Source organism: Xiphophorus hellerii, chromosome 5 (genome assembly GCF_003331165.1).
Source record: "Xiphophorus hellerii strain 12219 chromosome 5, Xiphophorus_hellerii-4.1, whole genome shotgun sequence".
Classification (NCBI taxonomy): Eukaryota; Metazoa; Chordata; class Actinopteri; order Cyprinodontiformes; family Poeciliidae; genus Xiphophorus; species Xiphophorus hellerii.
Genome location: NC_045676.1, coordinates 3,436,715 through 3,452,690, shown reverse-complemented (window position 1 = coordinate 3,452,690; position 15,976 = coordinate 3,436,715). Strand labels below are relative to the sequence as shown.

Here is a 15,976-nt window from a genome sequence, read left to right as displayed (position 1 = left end):
ACCAGAGAATTTGAAGTCAAAATCTGATGGATCTGTTAGTAACCTGGAAATCTTTGGTAATTAAATCTTTGAGTGGGATAATGAACCAAAACGTATAACCTAAATTTGAACTTTCTTCATAGTCTCTAGATCTAAATCTTACAGGAAACCCAGAAATCTGGAGAATCCACAGAATTAGTGATCAAAGATTTCCCTCTTTTATGTTCTAACGCTGTGAAATGTTGCAGAAGAATAAGTCCTACTATCCAGATAAGTGGGCCACTTTTAATCTTTCCACAATGACATAATAAGAAACTTTAGCTAGAGAGGGATCAGAGAGAGATATTTAAATGATCCAAACATCTACATTGCAATTTGCATGTGTATTTTCTCCATATCAGAGGGTCTGAAATTAATGCCTGAACTCAACCAACTGCAGCCCTGTGGAGAATGAATCGAGTAGTGAGAGGCGGAGAAGAGCAGGTCAACTGCAGCGCATTAGCAAATATCACAGAGGATTCATAAACGGTCCCATTCTGCTACTGCATAATAAGTGGGCAGTGTACACTCCGTTCACTGCAAATGTGAAAGCAGCAAGTGTTTGAAAACATAAACAGATGGTTTGCATGTCTTTAAACACCTTTCATTGCTTTGCACTAAAACAATTTTCTGTATAAATGTCAGATTTTTTTTGTTGAAATTTGACAGTTGAAATTAAATTAATTAGATTGTGCAAGAACAACACATTAATTAGTTATTTCAGCCACAAAGTCAAAAAAAATGTTTTTTTCCTTGGGAGTGTCAAGAAGGTTTTAGACCTAAGAAAAGTGCAATAGATAAAGTAAACATTAAACTAATAGATTTTACATCTTTATTTATGGAGAAAAAGCTTCAGTGACAGTAAAATGTGTCACGGATCTCTACCCATTCTGTTAGCAGAGAGGTCAAATATCCAAGCTTTGCCAGAAGCTACTTGATGGCTCCAAAAATCTGACAGAGGAAGATGCAACTTGCAAAGAAAGAGATCCACATATGATTGTGGGTGCATGTAAGCATTTGATCCTGTTTGAATCCAAGAAAAGCCCAAACAACTGCTAACTTCTGCACCAGTAATTGTTTACTGTAATTAAAATTTACAGTAGTTATATGCTTTATAATCAAGCACCACTATCCCCATTAACAAAGTTCAAATAAATTTATAGAAGTACACAAAATTACGATTGTCATGTGTTGGACTTTGCTTAATCTGTTGAGTAGATATGCTTCTGAGTTTCTTTTTTCTTTTGGGTGGTCTGCCAGTTTCTATTTTGTGTTCTCTTTACTTCCTGTTAGCTTCGTGTTTCTGAGTTTTTCCTGTCTTCTTCGGTTTTGAGCTTTTCTTATATCTAACTGTGTTCTGCAGGTTTGTCTGCTCAATTATGCACGGCTGAGTCAGCTTCCCTCCATGTTGCTGCTTTGTTTTTGGGTTTTTTTTTTTTTTTTAAGTTTCATGTACTTCATTTCATACATTTGCAAGTTTCTGTTTGACATGAAATATTTTGTCTCCACCTCTGCCTCTCTCTTGCCTGCATTTGTGATTATTTTGTTAATTTCTGACAGGCAGTGTGGGGCATACCACATTGGTTTGCATTGTCCAGCCAATTAGGAATTGCTAACACAAACCTGCTAAGTTCTAGAAGGGTTCATGATGTCTTTTGGTAATTAGGTGCAGAACACAAAAAAATAATGATGAAGCATTTCTTTAGTGCTTTACTTATTAAATACTTTTCTTTTTACTTACTTTTGTAAATTTTAAAGACCAACTCTTTATCTAATAACATGAAAGCTTTATTCTCCATCAGTACCAGTTACCTTGCTGCCAGCAACTAGCCAGTCAGTCTTTTACGTTTTTCATTAATAAAATTAGGATAAATTGCAAGTTTTAATGATTTACATTTCTGTTTATTTTAACAGTTTGTTTATTCACAACAACTCTTTTTTATATGTCAACCCTTTCTCAGATTATTCCAGAACTCATGCTCAGTTCACTTAACAGAGTTAAAGTGAACTAGAATAAAAATGTTATATAAGAAAGCATTTTCTAACATATTAAAGCAGATTTGTTAGTTTTTTTTGTTATATGTGAAAACCTGAACTTACAAAATATTTGTTTGTTCAAAAATTCCTAAAGAAAATCGGGATTTATTTTAAATAAGACCTAAATATCACTTTTGGACACACCAGCATCCATAAATAAAACTCCAGACTCTTTGGTTTTGGTTTACCACTGCTGAATTATTTGCCCTCATCTCCAGAACTTTCTGGGAGCGGCCCTGCCCCCTTATAAAGTCGTTTATTTCAACGTCCACACCGGCCACAGAAAATGAAAAACCAGCAAACAATCTAATTTTAAAAACATTTCAACTGAGTCAAAAGCACCGCTTCAGATTGAATGTTCATTCACGAACCCATCTGTGCAGGACAGAAACGGCGCTGATGAAATAACCTTCCTCTGCTCCTGGAAAATGATCGCCTTCCTCAGGAGGCAGCAGCAGCAGCAGGACCTTAAAGTAATAAATTTGCAGCGCAATAAGTGACCCTCCTCCTGTGATCGTCTGGGGCGGCCACAGATAGGATGCTGCATCCCATCTCCCATTCATCCCTTCATCATGCTGCCTGGCACGGCTCAGTCTGGCTGGGATGCTGCTGCAAAGCGGGCAGCTTCATGAACGCTCCTCAGTTTGTAACAAAGAGCTGGGAAGCGGCGTCCGTCGGTCAGCCGGCGGTGACTCATTCCGCACGGTCAGTCGGTCGACTTCGGGCTCCGATTTGGCGCTGCTCGGCCGCGGAAGATCAATACCTCTGAGATTGGAGGAAGGCGTGGCTTGGTGTCACCGACACTGGGGTGAATTTTCCATATTCATTCCCGGGATTTTGCTTCATCTCACGATCAGCGGCGCGCAAACGGCACCCGATCGCACGGGACATCAAGGTAAAGCGACCTCGTCTTTTCTTTATGATCAGAATGTTAATTATTCGCAGATGTCTGCAAGGTCAGATCAGAGCTGCAAATCTCACAGAGACAAGGAGCTCCGGTGCATGACACAGATCTTAATTGGTCTGAATAGGTCGAGTGCATCACTTGAATGCAGACTGCTTTGCATCAATTCTCGCTGTTTATGCACTCCAGTTTTTGTTTCGTGTCATTTGCACGAAAACTGCTCCATATTAGATTTTTTTTTTTAAACCTCGAAACCAGCAAGGATCACAGCCAGGATACGGTCTCTATAAACATTTGCGCTTTGAGGACTGACAGACGGATTCATTGTGGCAGAGCAAACACACACAGATGGGCCAAACCTGTCCATGACCCAAACCACCAACCAACTGTTTGTTTTAATTGTGCTGATAGCCGAGTGCTCATAGACAGGCTGCATGACATATAATCATTACAATACACATATAAAACGATGGATATGGTCAAAAGCTGAGGTTAACATTATAATTTAAAAAAAACTTACTGTACTACCTACTAAAGCATGCATCCTCACTCAATGCAAAGACAACATATATGATTTTCTCTGTTTCTGATGGCACTTTGTTTGCAGAATGGTGCTTTCACATGTTGAGCAGAACGATGAAAGTCCTCCATCACCACTTGGAGAATTATGAGGCACCACAGGTCAAGGCAGTCAATTTACATGAATCCCTTTACTGAACAAAAGAGGATGTAAACACAGCTTGCTGCTGACTAGATGTCCTTGCAAAGCAAATGGGTCAGAATGAACAAATGCCCTCTAAAAAATAAGTTTATTGTCATTTTGTTGTACAACCAGTAGTATGCAACAGGTCGCAGATCATCTGGGATCTTTAACAGATTCACGTTGGAAAAAGAAATATTAAAACCTTAGAAACAGAACCTGGGACAGAGAGGAACTTGAAGGATCTTTGAATGATTTTCCCAGCTCCCTTCACTATCCTCTGCAGGTCGCTCTTTTATGACACATAACAGCTTCCAAGGTATCGTAAACTTTCCTCAGAGGTTTCCATATTAGCATGATACATCACATTATTACTGCAGATTAGGTCTACAGCTAATGATTATTTTAGGAATCGATTATTCTACTAATCATTCTGATGATTAATTTATTAACTGGATAAAAATGTCACTTTCTGCAGATTTTTCAATTGACCACTTAAACTTATATTATTATTAGAAATACACAAAAAGGTAAAAATAAACAAACAGTTCAATTTCTTTTCTTAAATAATAAAATGAACATTTAATTGCCTACAATGCAATAAAATGTTGTGCTTAGTGAACTCTTCATCATTTGCAGCTAAAAAAGTATTTCAACATGTGAAAACCTCAGCTCTTTCTGCTCAACTTATTAATACTGCGCTGGACATTTTTTATCTTAAGTACAAAATGTATATATATTTTTTTACATTTTTGGTTTAATTACTGCTCTGACTGCATTATTTCAGCAAATTATTTAACCTTCACCATGGCATGGTGGTTTATCCTGCTGGAAATCATCAGAAGATACGTACACTGTGAGCCTGAAGAAATGTAGGCGTTTGAGCAATTTTTTGTTTGGACAAAGACGCCAACATTTACCAAGAAAATGTACATGTGTTTTTTCAGTTTAGGAACATACAAACTGAAGGCCAAAAGAAACCAAAGAAATAGAAAACCAGAGAGATTTAGGCTGAACCTAAAGCTTATATAACATTAAAATACACAAAGCATATATGATAAATACTATTTCAAATATACTCCAAATTTACATTAACAATGTATGATTTTGTCATTTTTATACATAATGTTTTGTAAAATATATATAAAATATTTTACAAAACATTTGAACTGTAGCACAGTTTTACATAATCGGAATAATAGATCCAGTGTTTAATTCAAATACTTTATCTCTGAGGGAAATTAAATATTGTCAGATCTCATTTTGTAAAAATATTTTCAGAGTTGTGTGGACAGTGATCCTGTGGGCAGTAAAGGTCTCCAGTAGCAGTCAGTCTTACAGTAAATCTGAAGGGGCCTCTGCCTGAAGACTGTTGCTGGATCTGATGATCTACACCAGAGTAATATATCTTGTATGGTAGTATCAGTTACTAACAAGAACTGCTAATCCGCTTCATTTGTTTTTGCTGCTCCTCTTTAAATCTTTAAAACCCATAAACCAAAATTTAACAAAAAGAACAAATCAGAACTAACCTAACACTACTTCTACATCTATGCTGTTAAACATATATGGTGACATTAAATTTTTTTCTGAACATTGAATTAATAGTTTTTTTTCTCATTTTAAACACGTTCTTGGTACCAGGCAGTAATTGATTGTTCTTCACTTTGAGCATGTTTGTTTTTTCCAAATATATAAATGTGCATAAACACTGAATAGTTAATGGGATTGTGGATTCATGGTGAAATTTGATGGCTACAGTTTGCATAGCTTTCTTTGGTAATATAATCATAAAGTTTGTATTTGTTTTCTAAGAATTTTCTCAGATTCCCACAAAGTAAATCCTATATTGGCAGCGACTCCTTGGTTTACCTAACAATATAAATTTCAGCTTTATTTTGATTTACCTGTGGTTACAGGATGCTTCAGATTTATTTTCTCTACAGACAAAAATTATATTATCAGCAAATTAAAATTATGTCTACAACTTAGAAACTAAACATCAATTATTGTATACATAAAAAGAAATGTTGACTAAGTATCAAACCCTGAGGAACCCCACATCACACATTCAGCAACTCAGTCAGTGTTCTTGTGCACTTCCCTCTGTCTCTATATCTATGTAATTTACACAAATGTAGTTTGTGATCAATTATTTTTATGGATAAAAAACTAAAACTGTATATACCTTTCTTTCTGTTGTATCACTACTGTGCTTTTTAAAGTTCATCAGCGCGACCTAAGTAGTCTGAAGCCACACAGTTGTCCAAACTAGGTTTTAACCATCAATAAAATTTTTGTTTTATTGTGAAGAGGTGAGACTACATTAAAATTGGTCTACAGTTTGACAAGTGTAAGCAGGAGTGCAGTCATGTGCATATAAAGAATAAGGCAGGGGGCCTAGAACGCAGCCCTGGGGAGAGTTAGTTCTGAGAGTACTGGAGGGGAACGGGTGGAACCTCACTTTCACTGTCTGAGGGAAATTTGCTAGCTAGTCTTATCCAGGAGAAGGCTAATAACCAGTATGTCTGGAATGATGATGTTGAAGGCAGAGAAGAGTATCCTCAATAGATCTGCCTGCATACTGGTGTGGATCACTGTATGTTTACGTAACTCACAAAAAAATGCACCCAAATGGAGAGCCTAAAGCTCCTTTGATTGTTCGCGCCACCATCTGCAGTATCAGAGCCACAGCTCTGTCGTATGCTATGAGGATGCTACTAGGAGAGAGCAGTGTTTGCTGGGCCTGTTTCCTGATCCTAGTGCTGTTCTTCCACAAGGTCAGGTCCGCAGAGATCTACACACCATCCATTAGGAGTGCAAAGACATGTCGAGGCACATATCTCACAGTGTGGGTTGGCAAGTTCAAGTCTGTCTCATTCATTTCTATGTAGTTGCTTTCAGAATGTAACTTTGTTTGTTGACGTGGGTTGACATACTGTAGGAAGGTGTGTGCTTTACAGGGGTAGTATGTATTGTTTTTAGCTTTGCATCATGTTATGATGTTGTTCCCTCATCAAAAATATACATGGAGTGTTGCCTTGAGTCTTCCATGAATGTTTAATAAATCCTTTCATCTCCATGGCAACCGTTCGGCTATGCAAAACGCCTGGGTGAACCTAGCCCCGCCTTCAAGACGCAACTCCTCCTCTGAGCTGAAGTTTCCAAGCTTCTGAACTTCCACCTCAGACAGCATCCCTCTCTCTATACTCCCCAGGTCAGATCCTACAGACTAGCCTGCAGCAACTAGCAAACACCTGGTGAAACTGCAACTTTTGAGCTCATTATACGAGATACTTCTCAGTGCAACACTGGTAAAAAATATTGTTAAAGGGTTAATAGAGAAGTGATGTTGTGATAACTTTGTGGTGGTGGCTTTAATTTGAAGAAAAAAAAGAAAATAGTTCTTGAGTTGCCTGGAGTCTCCTCGTAAACTGCTATCTGACAACACTTGGTAACAAAAGCATCAACGAAGCTGACAGCGCTTTTAAATCAGGCAGCATTTTGAGTATTCAGCTGAAAGAAAGAGAAGTTGACAGAATAACAGACATGATTCAGTTCATTTGTAAACACTGAGAATTCAGATGCTAAAGTTAGCTTCTTTTCTCTTTTGTCTGGAATTTCTTTGATCATTTGTTGTTCAAAAATCTAACTGGACAGATTACCTGGACTGGAAAATTATACTCTGGTCAGAGATGGTTGAGATTGATGAAACATTTGTTTTACTTGTGAAAACACAGATAGCATTTTCTGTATGCTTTTATTTCATTTGTTTTTTATTCTCTGTTTTTCTAAGATGCATGAGGAGCACCTTAGAATCAAAGTATCCTAAAATAGGTAAACATTTTAATACAGTTTTTGATTTGTGAATTATTTGCTGTATATATAAAAAACACAGCTTCTTTCTTTTCCTCATAATATTGCTGAGATCTAACCTTGTGTTGTGAGCGTTGTACCTTGCATTGTCTCATTTTGTGAGCTGATTGAATCATCACACCCCTGTTATCTCTCGGAGAGAGTTCTTCAGGAATATCATACCTAATAAATACTACTTCGCATTACATAATTTGTAAATATAAAGATTTATGATTTTTGTAATTGTTAAATAATCAAAAAAGTCTAAAACCTCAGTAATAAACATTAAATCAAACTGAATTTGTATATAGTAGCCTCTTTTCAACATTTATATGTCTTAGTATCTCTTGATCGAGACTAAGTTGAGATTTGGGAAAGAATTGTTGTTGAAGTAAGAATCATTTCTTGCAGGGAAATACCAACATATTTATGACATTCGCTTTGAAAGTGTTGTCAGAAGGTGTTATATTGTGTCTTTGAGGATCCAGAGAATAGATAGGAAGCCAAGAGAAGAGCAGAGGCAAAGAAGTATGTGAAGATGAAGTATGACCCATACAAAGACAGTAAGACAGTGGAAAGGTGTTATTAAATCGAAGGAGGGAAATAGTGAAGTCCCGAAGGATATCACGTTTGCAGACAATGTTGCGATCTGCATTGAAAGTAAAGAGCCTGGAGAGAACAATGTACTGTATGTAGGGTGGAGGAATGTAAGTTAGCAGAAGCATGACAGAAGGCATGTGAGAATGAGAAGCAGACAGGTGGAACAGTGAAGCAACAATGAGAGAGGTACTTTAGTAAGTACCTGAGGTCAACCGATCAAAGCAACAGGTATTGCACAAGGGAGGTGAAGAAGGGAGTGCAGGCAAGATGGAGTGGAAGGAGACGAGTGTCAGGAGTGATTTGTGACTGGATAGCTGCAAGAGAGAAGTGAAGGTTTACAAGATGCTAGTAAGACCTGCTGTGATGCATGGTGTGGAGACAGTAGCAAAAACAAATACAAAAGACAGAGCAGCTGAAGCTTAATGTAGAGTGACAGTTTGTAACTGCAGTCTATAAATCAAAATTTATTTGATCTGAATAATCAGATTTGTTTCTAGTGATCCACCAATTATTTGTGTTCAAATAAGTAAGTTTTTTTTAACACATTTGTTAAAACTGTCACTATGTTGTAACAATATAATCTGTGAAAAGATAAAGTTTCTCCTCCTCCCATGAGTTACTATTGTTGTCTGAAGAAATGAGCAACTCTCAGTCAAACACAACCAATCAGAACCAGGAGGAGGGTCTAAATCAAGTATGAGCTGTTAAATGTGCGAATGGCCAGTGGCTATTATTATTATTATTATTATTATTATTATTATTATTCATAGCAGGCTCCATTGTGGTGAACCAATTATAGCATAGCAGAGAGAAAGGGGGAGTGTCTGTGCAGCACATACACAAGAATGATTGACAGCTCTCCTCCTGGCTCTGATTGGTTGTTTCTGATTGGTTGTGTACTTTCTCAGATGACAGCAGGTCAATAGGGAGAAGTCAGAGTAGCTTGACTTTTTTCACAGATTAGCTATCTCTTATTATATTATCACAACACGGTGACAGTTTTAACAAATATGTACAAAAGATATTGTTTAAAATAAAAGTTGCCCACTGCTATTTATCTAAATCTAAATGAAGGTCTAAGAAAACCATGGCTTTACGGTTTGAAAAGTCTAATACATTGTACATTTCAAAACTTTTATAATTAGACTTTTATAAAGTAAAAGTCTAATTATGCATCTTTTTTGTTCCTTTGAGTTCAAAACAGGTGTAAAAATGTTTTATAGATTTCTCACATGCTTTCACTCTAACACACTATTTTTGCAATTTACAAAAAGTGAAAAATCAATTTCACAAAGTGTGTCATGCAGGTTTAATCTGAAAAAATCTTGGTGATGCATTGATCAGTGTACATTTAAAGTAAACCACTTCTATTCTTCTACCCTCTTCTCTTAGGGAGCTGCATAAAGGTTCTGTCTGCCCACATTTTTGGAGTATAACAATATCTGAAGATCCAAACTGTGAATTCGGGATGGGAACTAATCCTAAAAGGACAGTGACAGTCCAGATGGTACCTCAGCTGGCTGTGGCGGACCCACTGGCCAACAAGGAGTCTAACGCCAACTGGGGTGACGAGTCGCACCTCAAACTCTCTCAGGTTTGTCCAAACACCGCCCTCACATCTTCCAACCAGCAGGATAACCCGCCTATGTCAGGTGCCGCTGCCAACCCTGTCCCACACATCCATAAATCCTCATGTAAGGGCGGTGAAGCAGTTAGCAGTGTGGTGGCAGACATGCCTGCAGGCGGCAATGGGAAGCAGACACAATCTGAACCTGGGACAGCTGGTGAGCAGCACTCCGCTAACCTGTCGCTAACAGGTCAAGCTGGTAGCGAGACAAAAACTGACCACAGAGACTCGAATGCCAACATAAAAGCGTCTCATGGAAAGGATACGTGCGCCGCTGGTTTACTGACTGCAACTGCAGCATCAAAGATCGCCGCACGCATTGCAAAAGAGACGAGTCCTTCAGAGGCAGCGCCTGTCCAGATGGCATCTTCAACCAAACCCACAGCACAAGAGACCAGCGATAAAAATACAAATAAAAATATCTGCAGCACCAGTCAGTCACAAAAAGCAGCGCCTTCATCTCAACAGGATGTCAAGGCTCCACAAAACAAATCTACCGCATCATTACAGAAAATCCAAGAACCAGATAACTCACGAAAACCTGAACACAGGATGGAAACTGTTACCTCTACTAAGCCTCCACCAGCAGGTAAAGGAGCAGAAATCCACACTACAGTTACAAATATATGTTCATCACATTCAGAGAGGGATTTCCCAGTAGTAAAGGCAACACAGGTCTCCTCCAATAAACATCACCCTGAATCTTCACAGAAGGATTCATCTGGTGTGCCCCAGGCTGCAAAAAGCAAGCCAACGTGTGGGCAGGTGTCTGAGGAAATGAGCCAAACTGACACAGCTGTCTGCACAGGAGAGCAGCTCAGCATGCAGTACAAGGAGGCCTCCACTATGACCTCATTCGCTTCGCCCGCCAAGCAGTGTCATGATATGGAGGTCCAGGCTGTAGCAGAAACTACCAGTAAAGCTGTGGGTACAAGTCCGAGTCTGCTGCCCTTCGCTGGCAGTGGAGTCCCCAGGGAAGAGGCGCAGAGTCTAGCTGTTGTTTTTCCAGTTAATGAAGCTGTGGGTTCCTATCAGATCTACACAACTTCCCTCCCCATCTCAGAGAAACTCACCGTAGAGGCAGAGATGTGCCCCAATCAAGCTGCAGATTTGTGCTCAACAACCATGGCCCAGCAGCTTGACTCCAGGTTAGGAGCCAAGCCCAAGGAACCTGGATCAGCTCTGAGCAGCATTCAGCCAGTTTATCAAATCAACATTGAGCACAGCAACAAGAAGGTTACAGTGGCAAGTGGAGTTGAACTATCCTCCACCGCTAAAGCTCCCTTCCCAGAGACGGCCGGCGCTTCTGCTGACAGAAACAATTCTGCGTTTTCTCAGGGTCCACCAGCAACCATAACAACAGCTAACACAGTATCAAAGTTGAGAACAAATTCAGCCGAGCAGGGGATAAAGCCAGAGAAGAACGACGAGGAGGACGATCAGTCAGAGATGCAGAAGGATAAGAGCGTCCACGACGTCGTCTGGGACGAACAGGGGATGACGTGGGAGGTCTATGGGGCGTCTGTGGACCCGGAGTCGCTTGGTTTTGCCATTCAGAGCCACCTGCAGTGCAAAATCAGGGAGCAGGAGAGGAAGCTGATTGCTCAGACTTCCTTCCGAAAATCCATCTCCGGCGTTGATTCGCCGCAGCGTGGGAAAAAGAACAAAAGGAGGCAGCAGAACATTTTCAGGTCAATGCTGCAAAATGTCAGGCGGCCCAACTGCTGCGTGCGTCCCCCTCCCTCCGCTGTCCTCGACTAGCCCTGCACCCCCCATGGTGGCCGGTGTGAGACTCCTTTCTTTTTCTGGAGGTCACGGTGTTTGACCTCCATTTGTCAGAACTGCGATGCCAAGTGAAACATTAACGGGTCGCCGATCCTTTTATGTGAGTATACTGGAATGTTGTAGCATAAAGAGTCCGAATATTTGTGACGTTTGTGAACAAACAACGTAGGATATAGAAGCATAAAATAAACACCTATTTTCTAGAAATAGAATGTAAGAAAAAGAAAGAAAACTTTTTAAAAGCTATAGTTAAAAGCATGTATCTTAGCTTCAAATGCTTTATGTCTTAAAGTTCACTCCAATCATAAAGTATCATCAGAAAACATTTGTGCAAATATATTGAGCTGATATCTCCTTTGTTGGATTTGGTAAATGTTTTCAAGGTGTGTGGGAGATTTTGTGACATGCATTCATGTATTTTTCACCTCTGGTGGCAAAAAAGGGAAGCACTGTATACACACATAAACGTTATGTTTAATCTCTGTTGTTCCTTGGATTTCTATTAAAATAATCTAAAACTAAGATGACTTTAACAAATTTTTCTTTCTGATATAAACTTTGGTCTCCTATAGAACCAATGCTGTTGTGATTAAAATGTCTATTCTTATGGGGAAAGAGTTTATTAAACTAGGAAAAACTTGGCTTAACAAAAACCTTTAAACTCAATTTGGTTTACTTTTCTTATCAAAGACATTTCTGGTTCTTATCTTTAAATGACCCAAGCATGCAAGAGTAGCAACATTTTTATTAGTTCAATCAATGGACAGCAAACAAATTAATCCTACAATTTTTAACAAATTGATGTAATCAGCTTTCACTAAAACTGTATAGTTGATATTCTATTTATTCTTGTATAACGTTTTTGTTATTTTGAAAAAACGTGTCTTGTAGTCAAACTTAGTTCTTAAAAAGAAAAGTCCAAACAAATTATACAATCGTGTGGAAAAAGTCAAATAAACCATCTCAATTCTTTAATTATACATATCAAAGCTTGGTTTTTAGCTGGTTATGGGTGTCTAACTACTTAAAGCACTAAACTAAAAATTAGCTGGAAATCTGTGGAAATGTTCTCAACACTGTTAGGACAAAAAGTAGTTCAATGTGTTGGAAAGCTCAGTTGTTCCTCTATAAAAACATAAAAAATTAAAGCATTCAAATCTCTGCTTCTGCTTGTCATTTACATGACAGATAGTACATGTATGCCATTTCTTTCTGGAGGTATCCTCTTCCAACCTCTACTCTGTCTGGCATTCAATAAGGTGTAAGTGGCAAAGGCAGGCGTGGATGTTGGAGTATCAGTAGAACATGAAATTTGGCCAGTATTTCAGAAATCTCTGGTGCTTCTGAGTCTGATCCAAGTAAAGTTCCCTGAGAATTAAGGAGCAGCAGGAATGATAAAAGCCGTCCATAGAAGACATGAGAGAGACGTTTCAGATTTGATGGAGCTGCAGAAATAAATGTCAACACTAATAAAAGAACAGTATTTGTTAAGATACTGCATGCTTGCATGGACCTGTGTTATTTCCAAACAGCCTAATTTTCTTGTAGCCATTTAAAAATGCCTTGAGCAATGTGCTTTTATGAAGGTTTCATTGCTGTTGTTAACTGAATTTTATCTGCTTCGGTCCAGTAAAGACTGGAGTGGCATTTCCCCCCCCCCCAATCTTTCTAAAATCAAGCAGCTAACTTGGCTGCTAAAGGTGATCAGGGAGTCAGATGTTTAAACATTTTTTTTGAAAATGCCTTCATCAGTGCAGCTTTAAGACCAAACATGAACAGTTTAATGAAATTGCCTGATGGCTCTTATGGTAGTTTTTGCTATTTTTGTGACAAACTTTGTTTGGGTTCACATAGATAACGGCTTTCATTGTAAATGTACTATCCTGGTTGGTGTTTAACACTGATTCTGGGCGACTTCTGCTGCTGTCTTAACAAGCATGTCACTTCATGTTAACGTCTGGACGTGAAAGCAGGTCCAAAAAAAGTCCTCTGTATCTGCAGTGGTGCTGTGAAATGTCACAATGTGTAAGTCTGAAGTGTCTAATCCCAGGTCCTGTTTGTCTTTGATTCTTCGGGATCAGAGGACACAGTCAAGCTCTAAAGACGCTCTTATACCTGTCTCCTCAAGTTGTAAGCATTGAACTCTTTCTTTTTTCATAATGCTCAGTGAAGTCTGCGAGAAGGACAGCGAACTGTTGAGTCCTTAAATATGAATACCAGCCTCATATTTAAATCAATTCCTCCTCCTGCAGAGGTCACTTTCTACTTCACACATCAGCTTCACCCTTTCCTGTCGTGGCAGGCACCAGCCTTGAGCCTGTGTCTTTCACTCTTGCCTTAATTAGCCGTCTCTCAGTTTTTCACAACTCCATCTTATTTGGTATGAGGACAGCAGTGACAACTGCTTCAGTGACAAGAGGACTGAAACTTTAGCTGTGTGCCTTTGAGTAGAAAAAGCAATGTTTGAGTACTGTCACACTCGATGAAGCCGACATACATAAAGAATCATCCGGAGCGTGAAAGGCCTTTGCAGCTTTTGCTATAGTCTTCTGAGGTGTATTAAAGGAAACCTATTATGCAAAATTCACATTTTGTATATTTTTGTACAAAATGAGCAAAATGTGAATTTTTGTGTCTAAAAAAATGCCCAGCTGTTTTATGGCAATAGGTTAATGTTTTTTGGTGCCTGGACAGTGAGCCGTTTCAAAAATCTCCCAATTGTTAAGTCACACTGTGCTGTTACCTAGCAACCCCAGCCGAGCCCAGCCCGTCACCTAGCAACCCAGGCTGAGCTCCAGCATGTTTGGTCAGCTGGTTTCACCGCTGTACAGTGACTGCTGGAAAATACAAGTCTTTTGTTGTTGACCTACCATCCAGAAACCACTTGCTGCATTCTTGTTGATTGTGCAGGAGGCTCCAATTCTGCTTTTCAATTCTGCACTAAAGAGAATTGCTGCCATGTGAATGCCTCATTAAATGTTTGTTTTAAAAAGTTATTGAAGGCAAACATTAATTACTGCGCTGCAGGAAACAGGAAGATCTGACAATGGCTGGAAAAAAATTGTGGAGAATATGAACAGAGGAGGATGGTTAGTGGAGCAATGAACAGGTGTGTCTTATTAACTAAACACCAAAAAGCTGTAAGGAGTCATGAACTAAGGGAGAATGGAGACATAAGAGAGTTGTGTGTGATTCTGATAATAAGAAAACATTCAAAAATGGAGAACATAAGAAAAACAGATGATTAAATACATGCAACTGGCATTAGCTGCTCTAACAACCAGCAAGAGCAATAAATAACAATCTCTGGAGAGTTTCCTCTTTACAAGGAAACTCCCTGGCGCTGTCCAGTTAAAGACTGATGGACCATGAGAGGAAGAAGGAGCCACTTGTTTCAGCCCGAGGGCCTCTCCTGACTCACGCTGAGATGCAGAAACCGATGACAGCTGCGCTCTCACTGTCTGCTGTAGGAGAAGCTAGGCTGCATATTTATTGGAGTTTATTAGACGTAAATGAGAAATCACTCCCATTCTTCTTCTGCATGCTGCTTGTCTAAATTACCTGCATAGAAAATATGAGCCCAATTTCTGAGCTGTTCTGTTTTGCTTTGACTCAATCCTCAATATTCGTCCATGGGTTTAGGACGAAATTGACAGCAGCAGCATTACTTTAAAGCTGGAACTGAAGTCCAACAGATAAGTTGGAGTTGTTCTGAGATTTGAAATGTGCTTGCAGTGACCCAGTTAGCTTCATAAACACACAGGTTTCATCTGCGCATGTAGGAACCCTCACACAGTGCTGTCGAAAAGTATTTGCCGCCTCCTGCTTTTTTGTCACCCTTAAAAGTGTCAGATCATCCAATATTTTAATATTCGACAAAGATAACCTTAGTTAATGTTATTGATTTCACTTATTAATGGAAATTGTCTCCTTTGTTAAACCATGACTTAGCCCTGATTTCCCAGTTTTTTTGGAAAGTTGACTTCATCCAGCAACAGGCAGGTCAGGTCACTGCCAGACCTGTACAATAGGGATGCAAATAAATAATTACAATTAAATTTCAATTAATGCCCGATAAAATTAAAATTATTTCTAATCAATAAACTAATAATTTCCACTTAGATTTCCTTTTAGTGTCGTAGTTTGGGTGCCATCCAGCAGATGGCACCACTAGTCATTCTTAAGCAGCGCCAGTTGATACAGAAATAAAGATGGCAGGGTCATACAAGAAGATAAATTGTCTAAAATGAGTCCTATGTGAGATGTAAAATGTACATTATGCAGTTCTCTCTTTAAATATAAACACAAGTTCCTCAGGATGGTTTATTTTGAGGGCTGTCGTGAATTAATGAACTTTAAAGAACAAAGTTTTGACATTCCTTCAAGAGCAACCACAGACTTTTGTATGAACATCTTTCTGTTCATGGGGGATTAAGTGTTTCACTTAACC

The 15,976-nt window shown here is 39.0% G+C and overlaps 1 protein-coding gene across 1 annotated transcript; it reads left to right on the top strand.

Annotated features, from left to right (window-relative positions):
• Window positions 1-763: 763 nt before the first annotated feature.
• Window positions 764-12,064, top strand: gprin3b (GPRIN family member 3b). Its single transcript, XM_032564127.1, has 2 exons — window positions 764-2,950; window positions 9,507-12,064. Exon 2 carries the CDS (start codon window positions 9,583-9,585, stop codon window positions 11,500-11,502), a length of 1,920 nt encoding a protein of 639 aa, XP_032420018.1. The 5' UTR covers window positions 764-2,950; window positions 9,507-9,582; the 3' UTR covers window positions 11,503-12,064.
• The last annotated feature ends 3,912 nt before the right edge of the window (window positions 12,065-15,976 follow it).

What these genes read in the sequence shown, in the direction of transcription:
- gprin3b (XM_032564127.1), top strand. Translation starts at nt 9,583, where the DNA reads ATGGGAACTAATCCTAAAAGGACAGTGACAGTCCAGATGGTACCTCAG.